Source organism: Blennius ocellaris (genome assembly GCF_963422515.1).
Source record: "Blennius ocellaris genome assembly, chromosome: 19".
In the NCBI taxonomy this organism is placed as follows: domain Eukaryota; kingdom Metazoa; phylum Chordata; class Actinopteri; order Blenniiformes; family Blenniidae; genus Blennius; species Blennius ocellaris.
The window spans coordinates 18951604-18970379 of NC_137668.1; the positions used below are offsets into that span (position 1 = coordinate 18951604).

Below are 18776 nucleotides of genomic sequence, written 5' to 3' on the forward strand. Positions count from 1 at the left end.
AATTTCTTAGAATTCTGTCCTCATAGATACGTTTTTACTGTGGTATACATGTTTGACGAGGCACACAAACACACAGAAACATGTTTTAAAATATCATCTTTCTCAGTTATGTGTTATGTTCAGTGTACCTGATAGTTGTATTTCATTAGGCATGCAAATACATTGTCAGAGAGGGAAAAGCACACATACAGAAGCCATTGCATAGCAAACAGTGAATAACAAGATCGATGTGGCTTGACTGACATCATTGGTACAATGGGACGTACTGAGTAAACATGGCAATGAAAATTAATGAATGAATAAATATGCAATAGTTGTTTGCTGAATCCATCCTCACATCTTAGACTGACAATGGATAGTTCTAGTCTGCTTTGAGCTATACTGTAAGCTGGAGTGTAATTTGTGTATTTATTCTTTTAATTGTTTAATGGGTAATGTTACACCAACCAGGCAAACACACACAACTGCATATTGTCGGGGCAGAATTGCTAAGCTGAAGAGAAAGTGACAAATAAACAGTGTGTAGCAACTAATAATATAATGATGACCTATAACATAATATTTTTGGCTATTTCGGATGTAGACAGTAATGCAATAACTTTCCAATACTTTTTTTATTATATAGTTTTCAACCATAATGTTAGTGCATAGTATGTATCTTTAATGAATGAAGACTAAGCTATCCACTACACCTCTTTTGAACACAAACCTTTTAATTCTAAGCAGTGCAGTCCTTTTATATATGTAGTAGTTCATTACTGGCTGCAGTTATCACCGATACCCTTCTTTTGTGTTTGTTCATGTTACTTTAATAATGTAATCACATCTTGAATTCTGGGCAAAATTTGAGAATATTGACTCACATATTTTATGATATGATGGCCCACCTGTCTAAAATGAAGGAAAGTGCATAATTTCCTTTGTGTGCTGTCATTTCCTGCTTGACTCTGTGTTGTAGCAATGTAATTGACCCAAATACATCTCCGAGATGAATAGTTTAAGTTTTGTTGAGAAGCCTGGATGATTGATGTGAATGCTCCAACTGGTGATTCTAACGTCACACCAGCAATTAAACAAACCACGTTCTGAACAACTGTTATGATGTATTATATGTAACTAAACGTTCACAGCAATGCTTCGTGCTTGGCTAAAACGCAAGATGATAATTGCTAAATGATTGTGTTGGGTTTTTGAACCTGGTAAGAACTCACTGAAAGCCTATAAAATGTATAAAACGCAAACAGGAATCCCTTGATTCTGCACATTATATCTTATAAACCGCAAGGATACTGCACTGAAGTCCATCACGTCCTGTCTGCTTACAGCTATTTGGTCTGTGCTGTATTCAGACTTCCACTGAACTTTAAACAGGATCTTTCAAAAGCGTACCAGGACCTGCTTTTCAAGAAGACTGAGTCTATTTGGCTGGTGCAAACCAGGATAATGATGTGTATGTGAAGTAAGACTTCCATACAAATGAACGTCATGAGCAGTGCAATTGTGCCCTGAAAACACACACACACACACGGAAAACAGACAGAGCTCAGCCTCTGCCATAATACCATGTCCTCATAACAGTAATAAGTATGTTGATGTAAATGCACATCGCTCCACTTTGAAGATGCACATAAAGACCCATCCACAGGTTTTCAATAAAATCTGAGGAAATAGGCTAACAAACTGGTGAAGGCCACAAGTAATTCTTGTTTGTGGTACTCCATCCATCCTTCCATCCATACATCTATCCACTTGTATGCGTTAGATAAGAGTGTGTGTGAGAACGTTAAGTTATTGTGTTATTTCCTGTTTCCTGCTATGACACACTTGCTTTTTCTTCTTCCGTGAGTGATAAGTGATGCTGTGTACATGCTCCACACATGCTCAAGGCTGTCATGTCAGAGGACGAGATGTGGTCAGAGGCCGCTTAAATATTTATGTTTGTGACGGACAAAGAATAGAGTTTGTCTTTCTGCCGTTTTAATATATTTAATTTATAAGAATATGATTTACCTCCTTTCTCTACCACATAAGCTTTGTGTTACTGAAGTTTGGTATCTATAAGGGTAATTCTAACTAAGGTATTACTTGGTATCGGATCATAAAAGGGGTCCAACCTTAATTTTAATCAACATACACAAGCAGCATTTGCGCCAGATGGCAAAATCACAACCATGATTATCTGATGCTGGTGAGAACCTGTACTACTTTGTACCTTGTGTGAAATAAGCCTCATTAGATTTCATCTTCTATATCAGGATTTTCTGTGCAGGAATGTTTCGTTCATTGATTTAGTGGGCATCAAACAAGTGAGAAGTCTGTGAATCACCAGATCAGCATGAATCCCCGTCCGATGAAACCACGGCTCTGTGCACCAAATTTCATTGCAATCCATCAAGTTCTCATTGAGATATTTCTGACGACCACCACTGCGGATCACTGATCCAAGCTCCTCGTCGGCTGTCTTTAGGAATGTCTCCGGCTGAGGAATCATCCCTGCACAGAGGACAAGCGATTGTGTGATTATCAGCTCGATGGAGTGCTGTCCCAAAATCCCTTCACAGACAGCCTCCACTTCTCGGTTTAATTAATACTACTTGTCTGGCAACTCCGATGAGCGCTACGCATCTTCGTGTGTGATCTCTGTGACCCCCCAACGCACTCAGAATGGATTCTAACGACCGTGAACTCCCTCGTACTATCAGTCACGAGAACCAATGAAGTTTCTACTTCTTGAAAAGTATATATCAAGACCAATAATTGTTCTGATTTTTGCATGTTTACCCGAGTACAAAGACTAAAGCTGTTGTTTCAGCCTCTGAAAATACAGTTTTAATTTGTTTTAACAAAGTGCCAGGGATTTTTTTTTTTTTTTTTTTCAAATGACAGCCATTGGAGAGCGAATGCAAGACAGATGGAAAGCAGCCACTTTGGAAAGTCCCGCCGTCTTTGTTGGCAGAGCGGATTGCTTTTCTAAAGTTTCTGAACATTTTAACTTTTTAGAGGAGAGCACACAAAAGGCAAACTGCTGTTTTTGTAAGTGGAGTAATGACATGAAAGATGTGTTGGATTTGTTACCTTACGTCGCTGATATGATGCATGAGTGTACTGCGGTGCCATGCTTTGCTACTTGCTGAGCACTTTTGTCACTTGCATTCACATTTTGCTTGATTAAAAGCATTTTCTTTCTTCTTTTTTTTTTTACTATGTGACATATTGGCCGAAAACAAATTTGTGACACTGCATGCGAAGGCCATTGGTTTTGTGAATGAATCCTCTCATTTTGACTTACAAGGAGTAAAAATTTATGATTTGTGCTCTTCGTTCCAGATTTTGATCAGAATGTGCAAACTGTCAGTTTATTCATTCAACAAATTAAACTGGGTGTAACAATGAGGTAGCTGCTGCAGTTTTTAAAAGGCCACGTTCATGCTCAACAGGGATAATTCACAGCGGAGGGGAGTGGAGTGAGCTTGACGTGCCGATTCCAGTTAGAATATAATGAAGACTGCTCTAACTGACATGTGCCTAAAGAGAGCATACATAAAGCAAGCTTTGTTATATTTTTGTTTCATGAATTTTTCAGTATTGCCTCGAAAACACTTTCTTTTCACATCTGTAACACAATTTCTGTGTGAGCACGAACATGAGGCTGAACGTCTGAGCGTGGTAGCCCCAAAGTAGCTGAAATGTGAATATTTTTGATAAAGACTTTTTTTTTTTTACATTGTCTGCTGGACTTCATGCACCAACATTCATATTCATATATATATATATATATATATATATATATATATATATATATATATATATATAAACAATGCACCGACATATGGTATTATTTACAATATATTTAAACTTCCTGTCTTTGGATCTTTTAGAAATCTCTCGAGAGCATACCACTCTGCATTACAATGCACATCTTGTATGATCATTGATTCTTGAGGTCTTACCATTGACCACAGTCTGGTTTTCAATTAACCTTGCTTTTTAAAATTTTTTTTTTTTATAGTAACCTAACTGTAATGAAATGGGCACAGCGTGTGCCCTAATCAAATATAACAATACTCTCTCTTTTTTTGTCACAATGTGAAAAAAATAAAATAAAATTCAGGGCAAATATAACAACCAGCTCAGGTATATCGTGTAGGAACACAGGGTTTCTGTGGGTTCAGAGGGTTTTAACGCCGGCTGAACGAGCAGCAGGGTTGGAGCCTGAAAACGTTCAGCCTGAAACTGGAGGTTCAGAACAGTATGTCAAGTGATATTTATAGCCCGCTGTAGGCTCACGTACTGTACTGTATATCCTGCACTTGTCCCTCGCTGTAAAAAATTAGGTCTTTTTGTCACTTTACCTGCTTTGTAAGTGGCTTTGTCATTGTGCAGCCAGGGTGCCTGCAGCAATGTCACCACAACACATTTCTCAAGGTTTACTGGAGACAGCTTTGCAGACGCGGTTCCTAAATGTGTCTGATTTAATTGAGGCAAGCTAAAAAAAAAACATCCCGTCTCATCCGACATCTTATTGCCAATTAAAACAGCTAAAGAGCTTATAATGCAGTCGATTGGGGCTGATTTTAAGCCCACTACTTGTGTGACAATGGCAATGCAATGTGTGGTGACAAAAGGTTGTTTAGGTACTTATTGTTCTTTTTTCAGATCTGTTTACCATTAATCACCTTGAAAAGGGTGATTAAGATGGTTTGATTGTATAACCAATACCAAGGGCCCACTTGCGCAACCACGTTTTTGAGGTGAAAACAGGAAACTTTCATAACGGAGCCACTGAATATGCAATTTATTGAAAACCGCTCCCAATGTGCAACTTTTTAAAAATGCTCCATCTCCATGTAGACAAAACAAAATGGAAATTTACTGAAATGCTGTTGCTGTATGTGCGCACCGCAGCTGAAGTAAATAGTTCTTCTGCGTGTGTGCAAGTCGATGGACATAGACAACAATGTTTGCCTCCAGAGTGTCATGACTCCCAGTCCATATTCTCCTGGGACTTGGTCGCTTTTATAGTCGAGAGTCACCGCAATAAAAATCCAACTACATTGTCTGTCTCTGCAAATGTCATGTCAACATTGTTAATGATTGCAGCATATGGTTGTCCGCGCTCATGTGTTGTTTCATTACGAAAACAAAAAAGTTTGAATTGTATAAAGCCAAAAACTTCACTGAAAGCACCCTCGAGTGGCTCTACTTGAAAACTACAGTGTTCCAGCTTTTCTGCGGTTTTCATGCAAACGGACATTGTTTTCAAACAACCACCTAAAAATGATGCGCATTGACTTTGAAACACTGTGTAAACAGGGCCTCAAATCCACTGTTCCTGACTTCCAGACAATACAGAAATCGTGATTCCGATGACGCTTTGAATGCAAATTTTGTAAGCATAATTGTGAAGGATGTTATATTGACCAACTTTTGTTCAGACCAATAGATGGCACTGTTGCATTAAGATTAAGTTTGATGTATTTAATTTCTTTTTCTTATATGCATTTCTTATTTCTTGCACAACATTGCAAATTTGTTTGTTTGGTAACAAACGTATTTTTTGTTTGAGATTTGTTTAAGAATCCGCTGGTTATGTTGGTTTTTGTTGTAATGTGGGCGTGTCCATTTGTCATTGTATTTATGTTACCGGGTTTATCGATGAATGAAAACAGCATTTGGGACTTGAGAGGAAACATATCCTCATGGAGACTGCTAAAGAAGAAAACAGAAGAAAAAAAATTAATCCCAGCCTTAGGCACAAGCAGGCCAAAGTAGTACATTTGATGTTTTCCTTTGTTTATGCACTTATGTAGTGTTGCTGACTCAGCTGATTCCTCATTGTTTGTCATATCTTTGTGTTTATTTTTAATTAGCTCTGTGGTGTTTTGGTGTTTGGTGTTTGGTTTGCTTGACCGACCATTAAAAATCTGTGAAAAGAACCCACATCTTTGCTGTATGACTGAGGCTGGCATAATGATTTTTCTCTCATGCTACATACTACAACTGGTCACAGTGAAGAAATAATTTTCCAAAAGTGACTCAACACTAGAACTGTGCATTATATTCAATTGCAAGCCATTAAACGAAGCCCGTGGAGACTGAAAGGTTAAATGCAGTTTCTCTCATGGTAACCAATATAACCTATATTGCAAGCTTGTGTTAATAATAATAATTCCTGCTGTCTCATCACAGCAGGTTGTGGCATTTCTGTGAGAAATATTGCATCCTCCACTTCTCATTTTGCTTTGGATTGACCTGCAGACAAGATGAATGTGAAACGAGTCCAGCATGTGCTAATGATTTCTTAGCTCATATGGATATACACTTTTGCTTTGAGTTACTCCATCAATCGACTGACAGTTGTACTAGTCTGTTCTCACTTTCTCATGAAAAATAAGGGAGGAAAAAAGAACTGCCAACGATGGCGTCTTGGAAGCTTTTTTGTGACAAAAGAGCTTTGATTCCCTCTCCTATAATACTTTGAAAAGGATGCCTATTCCTGTCTTCCATTTATGTGGATCTCTGTGATGAGGGCAGCTGAATGCCACACACACACACACACACACACACACACACACACACACACACACACACACACACACACACACACACACACACACACACACACACACACACACACACACACACACACACACACAGAAAAGAATAAAGTGAAAGCTTGCCCTGATTGCTAGCTTGATTACTTTCATTGATGTGGATGACAAGTCGACATGGTGGCAAGACTGGCAAACCCAAAAAGGCAGCAGGGCACCGGAGTGAAAGGCCCGGGAAGCAATCCCACATGTCTTTAATTAATACGCACATGTCAAGGGATCCTCTGAACATGACCTTATTGTGCTCAAAGAAATTAGGAAGATTTAAGTCACATTTGGAGAGGATTTATGAGTTCATGGTGGGCAGCTTTGATGAGACGAGTCCTGCATCTCTTGTTGTAAAATGAGTAGAGTTTCATTTCTGCTCCTCTGTATTTCAGACATGTCAGATTTGTGAAGGAAAGTGATCCTGCGCTGTCTGTAGCTTTCATATTGGCACTGATGCAGCAGCTTAGTCCTTCTGTTAAGTACCCAAAACCAAATTTATTCACTTTTTAATACAGCATCTGATGCTGATAATGCCTGTAGACGACAAGCTGTTTAACCTTCTAAAATATCTATAATTATGCCAAAATGAAGTCATCTGCTGTGTTCTTGTCTATTATACTGGAAGGAATCATCTTACAGAGATCCACAATAGGCCGGTTGTTTTAGCTGCAACCATTTGGTTGGAAACTCTTTTACATTTTTCCTAATAAAATTTTATTAAACAAGTTCCTGGTTGTATTGGGAATCTCACAAAGGAAACGAGGACATCTTAAATTGAAAATATCTAAAATTCACTTGCTTAATATGTGTTGGCAGTTGTTGTGTATTTACTAAAGTGAAGCTATCTAAAAGCCACATGCCAGATTATTGACTCGATATGTCATGATTTCAGTGCTGACTTGAATGTAGATGTAGCTGTCTCAAAACAAAGTTCGGTCTGAACATAAAGGCAGCCCGCTCTGTTGCTCCCTGTAACTCCCACCAACATAATGCAGGCAAGCTGCTTGGTTTTCTGTCAGATCTGATTGTTTCATTCTGTGAAAAGTAAAGCCTCTCGCGCACCACAGGCACTGAGTGCATTATGTTTCAGGGTTATATTAAGCTCATACCAACACATGAATAAATGTAATTGACACCCACTTCTATGTCAATTTTTGACTTAATGCACATTTTCTGGCAGAAATATGCACAACTTGCTTAACAAGTACTTGGCAAAGAAGTAAAAAATAATGTTTTAGCACTAGTGATTGTGTGTGAAGTTGATAGTCTCTTTTTTTTTTTTCTTTGAAAATTTCAATTTTCCCTCACTGAAACAGAGCCATTATCTCTTTTTCAGTGTTATGACTAAGTCAGCAGGTTCAGACATGTGCCGCTGCAGCCTGATGGAAAAACACAATGTATAAATGGCAGCCAGAGTTCAGAAAATCGTGTTTCCTGACTTTGATTGAAAGCCGATTCCCTTACACGAACAGTCGGCGGGTGCAGTGAAACCACCTTATCCATCGCTGAAAACCGCTTCTCAGCATTTTTATACCCATCCTCTAAAAAGAGCCGTCTGCACTTGTTTTGTACCTGCCGTCAAGCCATCACACACATCTGCTTGTACAGATTTAAGTTGATTAAACTGCCTTTTTGGCCTATTTTGAATCTGTTTATTGCAGAGAGGCAACAGATTTTCTTGAGAATTACAAATGGAAAAAAAAAAATTGGGGGGCTCTTTTGATGAAAGTAAAGTGACACTTCAATTCCTTCAGCTCATATTTCAGCTGCCATCACTGCCAATGTACACGCGGCGTCTACCATGCGAACTACCTTCAAGTGACACTGCAACTTCTTTCATCTCGCATACAGCTGTCTTCAACATGAAACTAAAATGTACCAAAACACAAATTTCAGCTGCTATTGTTTCCTAATGTGAGTTCAGACAGAAATATAGCAAACATGTACCACAAGTAGTAACTGTATGAACATTCATTCTTTCGTTCCGAACACATTGTTAAAGTTCTGACATTCACTTTCTTTTGGTGCCTAAAATCCACTTTAGTTAATATTTAATGCCCTATTTCATGCACTTAGCATTATTATGTAAATGTCTACTCACGTTTTTTGCAGTCGCTTTTATGCCTCTTTTTTTAATGTTGTTTTGTGTTCGAATTTCATTGTTTTTGCTCTGTAATCTGCCATTTTTGCATGGTGGATCATCTGGAACACTAACTACTCGCCTACTGTTGTAAAAGACGTCAGGCTGCTTTATAAATTCCCACCTGCCACTAATAAAATCAAGCATCAAAACAAACCACAATCTCTACTTTTGTCAGAACAAAAGTGTTTCACAGCACGCTCAGTCAATTTGCACATGCACAAATCATCAGGATGCACTTAAAAAAAAAAAGCTAAAAAAAACCACACACAATTATTTTAGCTCATTTATTCCATTTATGTGCGGATAGGTACAAGTTTTTTGTGTGCAGGTGCCATGCTTCCACACACCACTGTGTGATGGCTAACTGCCTCTCCATGGTGATCGCTAATTCCCCACCTCCCAACTTGAAATGAAAGAGGGGAGTCTGAGCCGCTGAGCCGCTCTCAAAGCACAGCACCATGGCTACTCACCAGAACATGGCCGAGTAAATAGATGAAAAGCCAAGCATGTCGGGAGCCGATGTCAGCGACAGCTGCACCCAAGCCCCCGTCTACTTTTTTAGGGGGTTTTCTGTGGCAGAATGACCCTTCTTTGCCTTCCTGCCTGTCTCTTATGTTTGACTTTCATGTATGTTTTATTCACAGACTCTGAAGTCCCTGCTGGTCTTGCATACGGTGCATATTAATTCTCAATAGTCGCCTGTATTCACAAGCAAATTCCCAGCCTCTACAGAGCAAAATAAAACAATGGGGTATGCCGTTTACACTGAAGGGAGGGTTATGTGCAGGTTTCATTCCTGCAACATGAAATGTCTCAACAGGAAATATCAAGTGCACCGTTGTCCATCATTCATATTTTCTATTTGTTGTTTGCGATATTGTGCTGCCTTGCTGTAGAGACCCTGTTCAGTCCCGCTGTTCAAGCAGCGCTGTAAAATATCTGGAGGGCGATTGTTGATTAAGGGCTTGTGAGCTGAGGCACAGGCTGTTTCACTGTACTGGATCCAGTATTGCTCACAGGTTGCCCGTAGGTATGGACTTTTGTATCCGTTTTGGGTAGTGTACCGGCCATTGAAAAGAGAAAATTGTACCATCCTCAAGAGAGATGCAAATCCAGAAACTACAAAGCTTGAAACATGCGTCTTGAGGTTTGAGCTTCCTATCCCTTTTGGTGTTTTTGTTTCATCCGAAGACCTTATATTTTGCCCCTTTGTGTTGTTCAGATCTGAGCCAAAAGGACAGAAACAAAAACAAACACAATTACACATCTTGCAACAGGCATTTTACAGATTGCGCTCAATGGCAAGAATGAAAATTGAAATGCCAGAACAATTTCAACATGTTCAGCAGTAGTCCCTGTGAAAAGACAAGTATGAATCAGTGGGCTGATATCCTTTCTTTTATGCTTCATACCCTTCTCCCTTGCTACTAGGTAAACAAGCAAACACAAAGCTAACAGGCTGGTCCCTGGAGAGCAGCCTGCATACAAAGCGATGATAAGTGTCAGCACTGATTTCAGAAGGGTTCACGTTCAGATCCCACCCCTCCTTCACAATCCCAGGGAGTTGCCTTTGAGCTACGGTGCTGCGCTGCATGCTGTGTTACACTCACCTCAAGGGAAGCAAAGAAAAGAGTTACGGAGCGAGCATTTACATTTTTGCAAGTGAAGCAACTCGTGCGCTGCTCCGGTGGTAAAAAGTAATACGAGTTGAAACTTCAAATACCACAAGAAAATGAGCGGCAGCACTTTTAAAACGGGCTCGATTAATGGCAGATGAAAGTACTTGACCGTCATGTACTTCGAGTAAGCCCTGCCAAACTGAGTAGATTGAGGATTCAACACGAGTCAGTCGCTATAGTGTCGTGCCCCCCCCCCCCACCAGCAGGCTGAGAAAAGTTTGAATTGTATAAAGCCAAACAGTTCACTGAAAGGACCACACAGTGTGCTTGATCCTTGACCCCAGCCTGAATGCTTTCCAGCCTGTCGACTCTGTCCTTCTCGTCTGTGGCATTTACTAGAGCCTGCGCGGATGGCCTCCTCCAGATTAAATGTTGACTCTCCAAGACCGACAGTTTACCTCAGGTTTGTTCCTGACAGCAGGAGATGGTGAATAAACACGGTGGGCTCCATAAGAGTGGCAACATATGCACGCTTAGTCTTGAGGACACAGCCAGTGCAATCATCGTGCCCCCAGCCCAACATCCATCAGCAGGCTGATGGATTCCATTAATAAAAAGACCTTTGGTGTTGTATCCTCTGTTCAGCATGTACTCCTTCAGCGCCACCAAAATAATATTGACCTAATCATTCTCCACCCCTGCAGCGCTGGCTCGAATCCTGAAATACCAATGTTATTTATCCCGTAATGAGATGTTGACATTTACAGATAAATTGAAAGACGAGTTCAGCAATAGTCTTCTATGAGTACATTGTAATATAAGAAGAAAAAAAAAAGAACAACCTGCACGAAAAGCTTTTGTCAATGCTTTGACATAATGAGCAACAAGAGAAGCTCAAACCTAATTGAAAAAAAAAGCTGTGCTGTGCATTGTGTTCTAGTGCTGTTTTCTATGTTTATTTCTTTAGAAAACATATTATTGATGATGAGTCGAAACAAAACAAACATCCTGTGAAATTGTCTAAACATAATTATTTTAATTACAAAAAAGTCAATGCACTTTTTCTGCTTCTGAATATAATAAATGTACTATTCTATCAATGACATCCGGGGAAATCATTATATAGCTCTGGAAGTTGGAAGACTGGAGGTCAAACCTTTAATTCAACGTATACATCTGAAGTTGTGACCAAGGAGAATCTGTGATGGTTCAACTAGCCTGCACTTTGGCTCATCTTTGGTTTTTGACTTGGTTTGGTTCAACCAGTGAGGTTTAAGCCAAACTTTGAGATGGTTTGAAGGATTTCAGTTCATAAACTCTTTCTGCCCAGGTTTTTCCTGGTTTGGTTCGAAACCAAAAACACTCCTGAGCCTTGTCTATGTGAAGAAGTGACACAGCTTTGTGTTTCTGGTGTTTTACAGAATTCACATGATGATGAAGATGTTTGTTTTCTGCTTGCTATTAGTAATTTATTGGGGTTATTTTGTGTGATATCGATTTCCGGCTCCTCAGACATTTTTTCAATAAAGTGCTGTTAATCAGATTTCTGGAAGTTAACCATTTTTAGAAAATCCATTTCGAATCTACAATTTATTTTATTTATTTATTTTTTTTAAAGTTGATTTGTTCCTGACACACACACTGGAGTTAAATGATTTATTTTGAGTTTGGCCAACTATGCATGTGGTTAAAATGTTAAAAATGACACTTGATCCAAGGTTAAACAAGCCAGAAGCTGTGTTTTCACTGCCAACATGGAAAAAAAAGAAAACTAAGTATTATCAAAAAGGCAAAATGTGACTTTATTTGGACTTTACCGCTTAAACTGTAAACTCCCATCCCTTTGATTACTCTGAATGATTTACAAAGATTAACCAAGTAAAATAAAGGTCATTCTGGGGAAACTTTTATCGATACAAATAAATTTAGTTTAAAAAAAATGAAATCATTCAGTAGGGGTCCTATAAGCTAGTTATGGTCAGGTTTCAGTGTGTCACATATTTACAGGCAGTTCTGACTGAGGCCTCTTTATGACTACATGTCGCCTCTTTGTCGATGATGTAGTACTGTTGGCTTTATGAGACATCCAGGATGCCTTGAGGTAGTTTCTTGTCCAGTTTAAAACGAAACAGATGAAGGTCAACACAATGAAGTCTGATGATATACTAACGTGCTGGAAGGTCAAACTTATACAAGTATCTTGGAAACATTCTGTTTTTCAGCTTGATTTTGGCCATTTACCCAATATATTTTTAATGGTGTTGGTTGAACACGAGAGATTGTCCTTGTAAAGTGATTGTGGTTGTCTACTTGTTGAACCGAGTGCTTTATACTCTAAACAATGTCATCAAGACAATGGATGTTGCCGAGTTTCAATTGTGTTCTCCAGGTTTTCAGTTTCCTTAGTTACTGACTGGAGTAAGCCTTCAACATTGCAGCATTTACTATGCAATCAGTCGCAATGAGTCTCTGATACCTATTTCTCTTCTACCTATTGCTCCAACAATGGAAATAGAAAGCCTTGCAAGTAAGTGGAAAAAGCAATTAAATTGAAATAACAACCTTAATTTAGACGGATAGAAGAAGAAACCCGGCCGGGTCTATCCTGATATTATCGATCTGTGAGTGAGAACGCTATTGAAATGCAGATATTATTAAGCCTCCTTCTACTTGTGTTTAACACCAAATATCAAGATGTCAGGATATGCTTTTTGTCTGCTTTTTGTCTGCACAATTTGCCATCGAGGTGTTTTGTCAGCTCCGAGGTGACAGGGAAAAGACAGAAATATGCACTCTGCTAAATGCTGACAGCTAAAAGCGGTCCGTCTGCACATCTTTAAATACCAATAGTGGCCTTCCCCCAAGATATATGTCAGCTTCTGTGATAGCACTGATGTTAACCATGTTGAAGGGGTTGATGGCCATCACACTGCTCCCTTCAAAATGGGATTGTTCAAGGTTGAGTACTTGTCACGATAATTTAAATATCTTTTCTTTAGAGTTCTTCAAAGATTATTTTGTTGAAGTCATACTTTGAGAGGGGGTCTTAAAGTCATTGTGACTTGCTCCTCAGAGATTCGAACTTCTGTATGAGAGGAAGGTTTGCACTTGAAAGAGTGACTGATGTGTCTTCTTTGTGAACCTGCACAGTATGTTTATCTGTGGAACATCGTAACAACCCATGTCATTAATTCAGCTTATTCTAGTTCAACGAGAAAAAAAAAAGGCAGCTCAGGAGCTGAGAGAAGCATCTAGTTTTATTTAAAGATGGTCAGTATCGGGTAATATAAAGGGACTGATTTTGACAGCATAGCTTTTGGTGATTAATGTTGGTCGATTAAAGCTTAACTTCTGTACATACTTCACATAACAAATGCAAGCCACTGAGCAGAGATGGTCTTTTGTAGTTCAGGTATGAATATGATACGTGCTGCCTTTGTTTCAAAGAGAAAGTAGAGCTATTGAAAAAGCTCCACTAGAAGGACGCACTGATCCCAGTTTTTACCTTGCAGGACTTTCACTCGCTGGTATTTAAGTGGTATTTTCAGTGCTGGATTTGTGACCTATCTTCAACTGACACGGAGTAGTATGTCGGCAGTAGTGCAGATGTGGGATTCATAAAACAAATCCCAGTGCAGCTTTTAGAAACACATTTAGAAAGCATTTCATGAATCTCTGTCGAAAAAATAGATAAAATGTTTCCAGAGCAGTCATTTATCTGGACCTTAATAATACATCTCTGGGCAGAAAAATGTAAAATATGCAAGTCCATTTGCCACATTATTGTTGTTTTATTGATTAAAACACATTTTTGTGATAACTGTAGAATGCTTTTTTTTTCTTTGGGATGCGCTTCTTGTTGCTGGAGGTTTTTAATGGAAAATTGTTCGTATCATTTATAATGACCAATACATCAGTTAGCAAGTCACACTGCTATTACAGTAAGTGGCAGCATTTCATTTCATCCCATTATTTGTGGCAAAATGCAAATCATAATGGAATTTTTGCGGCATAATTCATGCACAAATGTTTCATGTTTTGAACTCTTGATCTGATTTGAATATTTGTTCAATAAACATGACATATTTGCTTGTGTTGGTTGTACATATTAGCATCAACATGACAGTGACGATTCACATGATGTAGACATTCAGTCTCGTGTTAAATGATTTCCATTTGGAATATAGTGGATATTTATATAAATATATACATTATGAGACCATCTCAGATGTTCAAAAACACAATAAAATTTGAATTGCATCAAGCTCATCAAGTAATGTGACTTGCTGTGGATAAGTATTTAAAGCAAAGTATCGATCTCATTTGTACAATCCTCATTTATTAGTTTCAAGTCTGTTCTTGTTAGACAGAAGCCCTAAGGTCATTGATTATTGAGTCCAACGCGACCACTAAAATATTAAAACTTGAATTTACATTTGTGCCCTGATAGATTACTCTTTTATGTGCACTTCTTTCCTTCTCCAGCTACACTCGGATGTGGACAAAGGAGATGGGAAGGTGAAGTACGTGTTGTCTGGCGAGGGGGCTACCTCCATCTTCACCATTGACGAGAACACCGGAGACATCCACGCCACGAAGCGGCTCGATCGAGAGGCGCAGGCTTACTACACCCTTCAAGCTCAGGCCGTAGACCGGATCACCAACCTGCCGGTTGAGCCCCGGTCTGAGTTTGTGGTGAAAGTCCAGGACATCAACGATAATGAACCAAAATTTATTGATGGACCATATCTGGCAGGTGTTCCTGAGATGTCTCCTTTAGGTAAGCCTCCTTATTCTTTGTCAAACATAATCCCATGATATAAAAAAAAAGCCTTTATTTCCATATTTTTCTTCCACACGATCGTTTCAATGCTCACGCCAACTCTCGCTCTTTGACTTACTCTCGGTCCGGCATCTGCGTTTGATAATTTTCCAACCCACTGAATTTGTTTTCATCTCCCGCAGTCTTTAGGTCCGGGGGTGGGGGGGGGGGTGGTTGGGTGCAATATTAATTTGAGTCCAGCCAGTTCACTATGTAACTCTGAATGTGTGGTAATCATATTGGGCCCAATTTAAACTGCATGAAGGTCTTCTTCTTCATGGGTTCTACATCAATGAAGTCCAGGTTAAATTACTTTGATTTTTGCATGCCTTGGCCGAAGCGTGAATAGAACAGGTTCTTTGTCCTCTACTCTGATGTTTTTATTGAGGAAATGCAGTTTTTTGCTGTTAGATTTTTTTTTTTTTTAACTTTGAATTACTTTTTGGAAGTTGAGGACTGAAATATTACCAAGAGATCCTTGGATCTTAAGTCAAGGCAAAACTTATCTGTGTAGCCCATTCAGAGTGTTACAAATAAACATTTACAAAACATTGTAGAATGTTAACATAAAAGAAAAAAGTTACTTCAAAAAGTAAATAATAAAATAAGATAAGAATTTAATATATCACAGTTGTTTTCAGAATCGTCAACCTGAGTGTTACATGTGAATCTGTAGGAAACTGGATAGGAAGCGATTCATATTGACTGTAATTCACTTGTATTTTGTGGTAATACTGCATGTGAAAGGTGGCTTTACCCTAAAACCAAAGGCCATTAAACATTCAGAACCGTGTCTCTACTTCAACTACACAAAATAATATGAATGACCAGCTGTTACAAAATGCAATACTCACAGTTGTATGATATGTACTTTATGGCGATAAATGTTTTTAGGGTAATTCTCATGAACATTGTCCAAGTAACATCAACAAATAATCAACCTAATTCCACTAATGTTTTTTAATGTGAAAAACAGAGAGACAAACTGACCTTTTCTCCATTTCAAGTCTTCTGCTGGTGATGGGAGTGGCTGGTCAGTTTAAAGGAATAGTGCCGGTTTTACAGGCCAAAATAATCAGATTTCAGTAATGAAGAAACTTAAGCAGACAAAACATTTTTGATAACAATTATAATATTTTATACAAACTTGTAAAATATTGGATTTAGTCTTTATACAGTAAATTGCCAGCAGTGGATGACCTGCTATGTGTCCTTATAGTTAGCTGGATAAAAGAAATGACTTTGACATCATACACTATATAGTATGTGAATCATTCAGAAACTCTGAAGACATTCAGCTTAAAACAATAAATGTGATCTTTGGCTGGCTCGATGAAAGGTTGGGGATTACCACAGTCATCTCTGCCATCTGTCTAATATATGAAGAGTTGTTTTACTGGTGGATGATGCAAAATGAGTCGAAGGATTACTAAAGATAATGTGATTTATTCTTTTGAGGTTACACGCATCTGTTTCATATTACATTACAGCGCAACTGATAAGTTTTCAGGAAAAGGTCATCTGTAGCTGTAGCTAGATAACATGAAACAACAAACGCATTGCAGTGTATTGTGTAGAATGTGTGCATATTATGTCATTTGCAAGCCTGCCAATAATTAAGCAATAGGAAACAGTTCAGCTTCTGGATGAAATTCCTTTTCCTTTGTTGCTGTACAGAAGCTGAAATATTCATATAGCTATCCTGCGGACTCATAAATTCAAATTCTGTCGATCACATTAGCATTTATTACTGTAGATATCCTTTTCATCTATCTGTGTTAAAAACACTCCTGGAGGAAACCATAATATCGTGGCCCGTCTGTAACTGGCTGCATGGTCAAGATTTCCTCCAAGGTTTTGCCCAGGTCCCTCTCTTGCTCAAAATGCGAGTGAATGCAAATGAGTGACAACAACATCCTGAGGCTATTCAGCTCAACAGGTGTATGAGGAACATGGCGAGAAAGTGACCTCCATATCTATAAGCAGAGGTCGATGAAATGTATTAGTTTTTAATTAACATCATTTCAGTGAACGCCAATGCTGATTAAGGTCATTTCTTTGGGTTTGTTCTTTGTTTTGTGATGTACTTTCCAAGGTGGCATAACAGTTACTAAAGTGTAATGTTTTGGTCAAAAGGAAATGGCCAGTATTGAGCTTAACTTGCTGTTTCATGGTGTTTTCAACACCAACCAGACTCTGCAAATTGTTAAGTCTGATGTGCCTTCATTTGCATATTTATCACTTCACATATGCTAGTGCAGGCCTCTAGGCTTTTAAGTGTTGATGAGTGACGCATGTTTGAAAAGTAACCCAAGCAAACTAGAGGTCTGAATCAGGCTTCAAGGCCACAGGCAATTCTACCACAAATTAGGCTTGGGAGTTCATGCTAACTTGTACTATCAGGTATCTGCCTGCTGAAGATGTTCCTGAAAAAAACAAAAAAACCAACAAAAAAATAAAATCCATGTGAATATATTTCTATCCATCCATTATCTGGCCTTATCCCAGTTGCAGCCTGGTAAACACAGCAGTGCAGAAATCCTCAACTGCTCCAGCTCCCAAGGTGCTTCAAGGCATGCTGAGAGCTGTGGTCCAATCACCAGCGTGTAGAAGTGCAGTGTTGCATGACAGAAAGGAACTTGGTGCATTAAAAAAAAGGGGTGACGTAGCCTTTTGAGTTGATTAAAAACACAAACAAAATAATTTTTAAACCTGCAGATTGTGATGCAATATGAAAAAGTCAAAGTGTGCACTCAATTCATGTCAATTGGCATAAGCCCATTCAAACACACAAGATAGGACTCAACAGGCATCATTTAGCGAGTGCTTGAAAATGTCAAGAGTGAGCAGCAGACACCAGTTGGGTCCCATCACTGAAATGCTGTCAGAGCTGTAAGTGGGAGTGTAGTCAAGTGTTAGCTCACAGAGAGGCGAGAGAGAACGCTGTGGAATTTAATTCACGTCTGTGTTTACGTGTCGGGAGCATGTTTGAGCTGGAACAAAGCATTAGCATATTATATAATCACCACTAACTAATATTTTGGACAGTGTTGGAGCAGTGAATATCATCAGGTTTAGGTTGCCGTGATTTTCGCCAAAGGCAAAATTGGCAAATGGGAAGTGTAAGTTCAATCCCTGCAGTATGGGCGCTTGACTGAATATGGATGCGAGACTTGGAAGACAAGTACGTCAATTTCACATGTTCCACATGAGGTGAATTCAGAGTCCATCTGATAAACTTGTAAATGTATTCAGCAGGGCAAAGTTCAAGACAATGCACACCATATTGCAGCCAAAGGATTTATTTGCATGGAGCAAGCTCAAATACCCTACAGAGAACTCACTGCATGGGGAATAAAATATTGTCCTCTTCTCTAACAGAAGGATTTGTGTAGACTTGATGGCTATGGATCTAAACCATGAGGAAACAGACATCATTAGAGACAGCACATATTAATTAGTATAAAACACAGTGGTACTGTCAATCCTGAAATAACCAAAACCAAAACGAAAAGCCAAAAGAGGTTAAACAGAGCTGAAGAGTACTGTGATAAGTCACTTTGGATATAATTTCAGCATTTCTTCCATTTATG

General features: G+C 38.8%; 1 protein-coding gene across 1 annotated transcript in view; it reads left to right on the forward strand.

Annotated features, from left to right (window-relative positions):
- The window catches only part of LOC308144232 (cadherin-7-like), a gene marked incomplete at both ends in the record, with an annotated part of 103339 nt that overhangs the window by 27594 nt on the left and 56969 nt on the right, over positions 1-18776 (forward strand). Inside the window, one exon of the mRNA XM_080515290.1 lies at positions 14847-15141. Coding sequence (XP_080371416.1) covers positions 14847-15141 — 295 coding nt within the window. The remainder of the gene's footprint in view (positions 1-14846; positions 15142-18776) is intronic.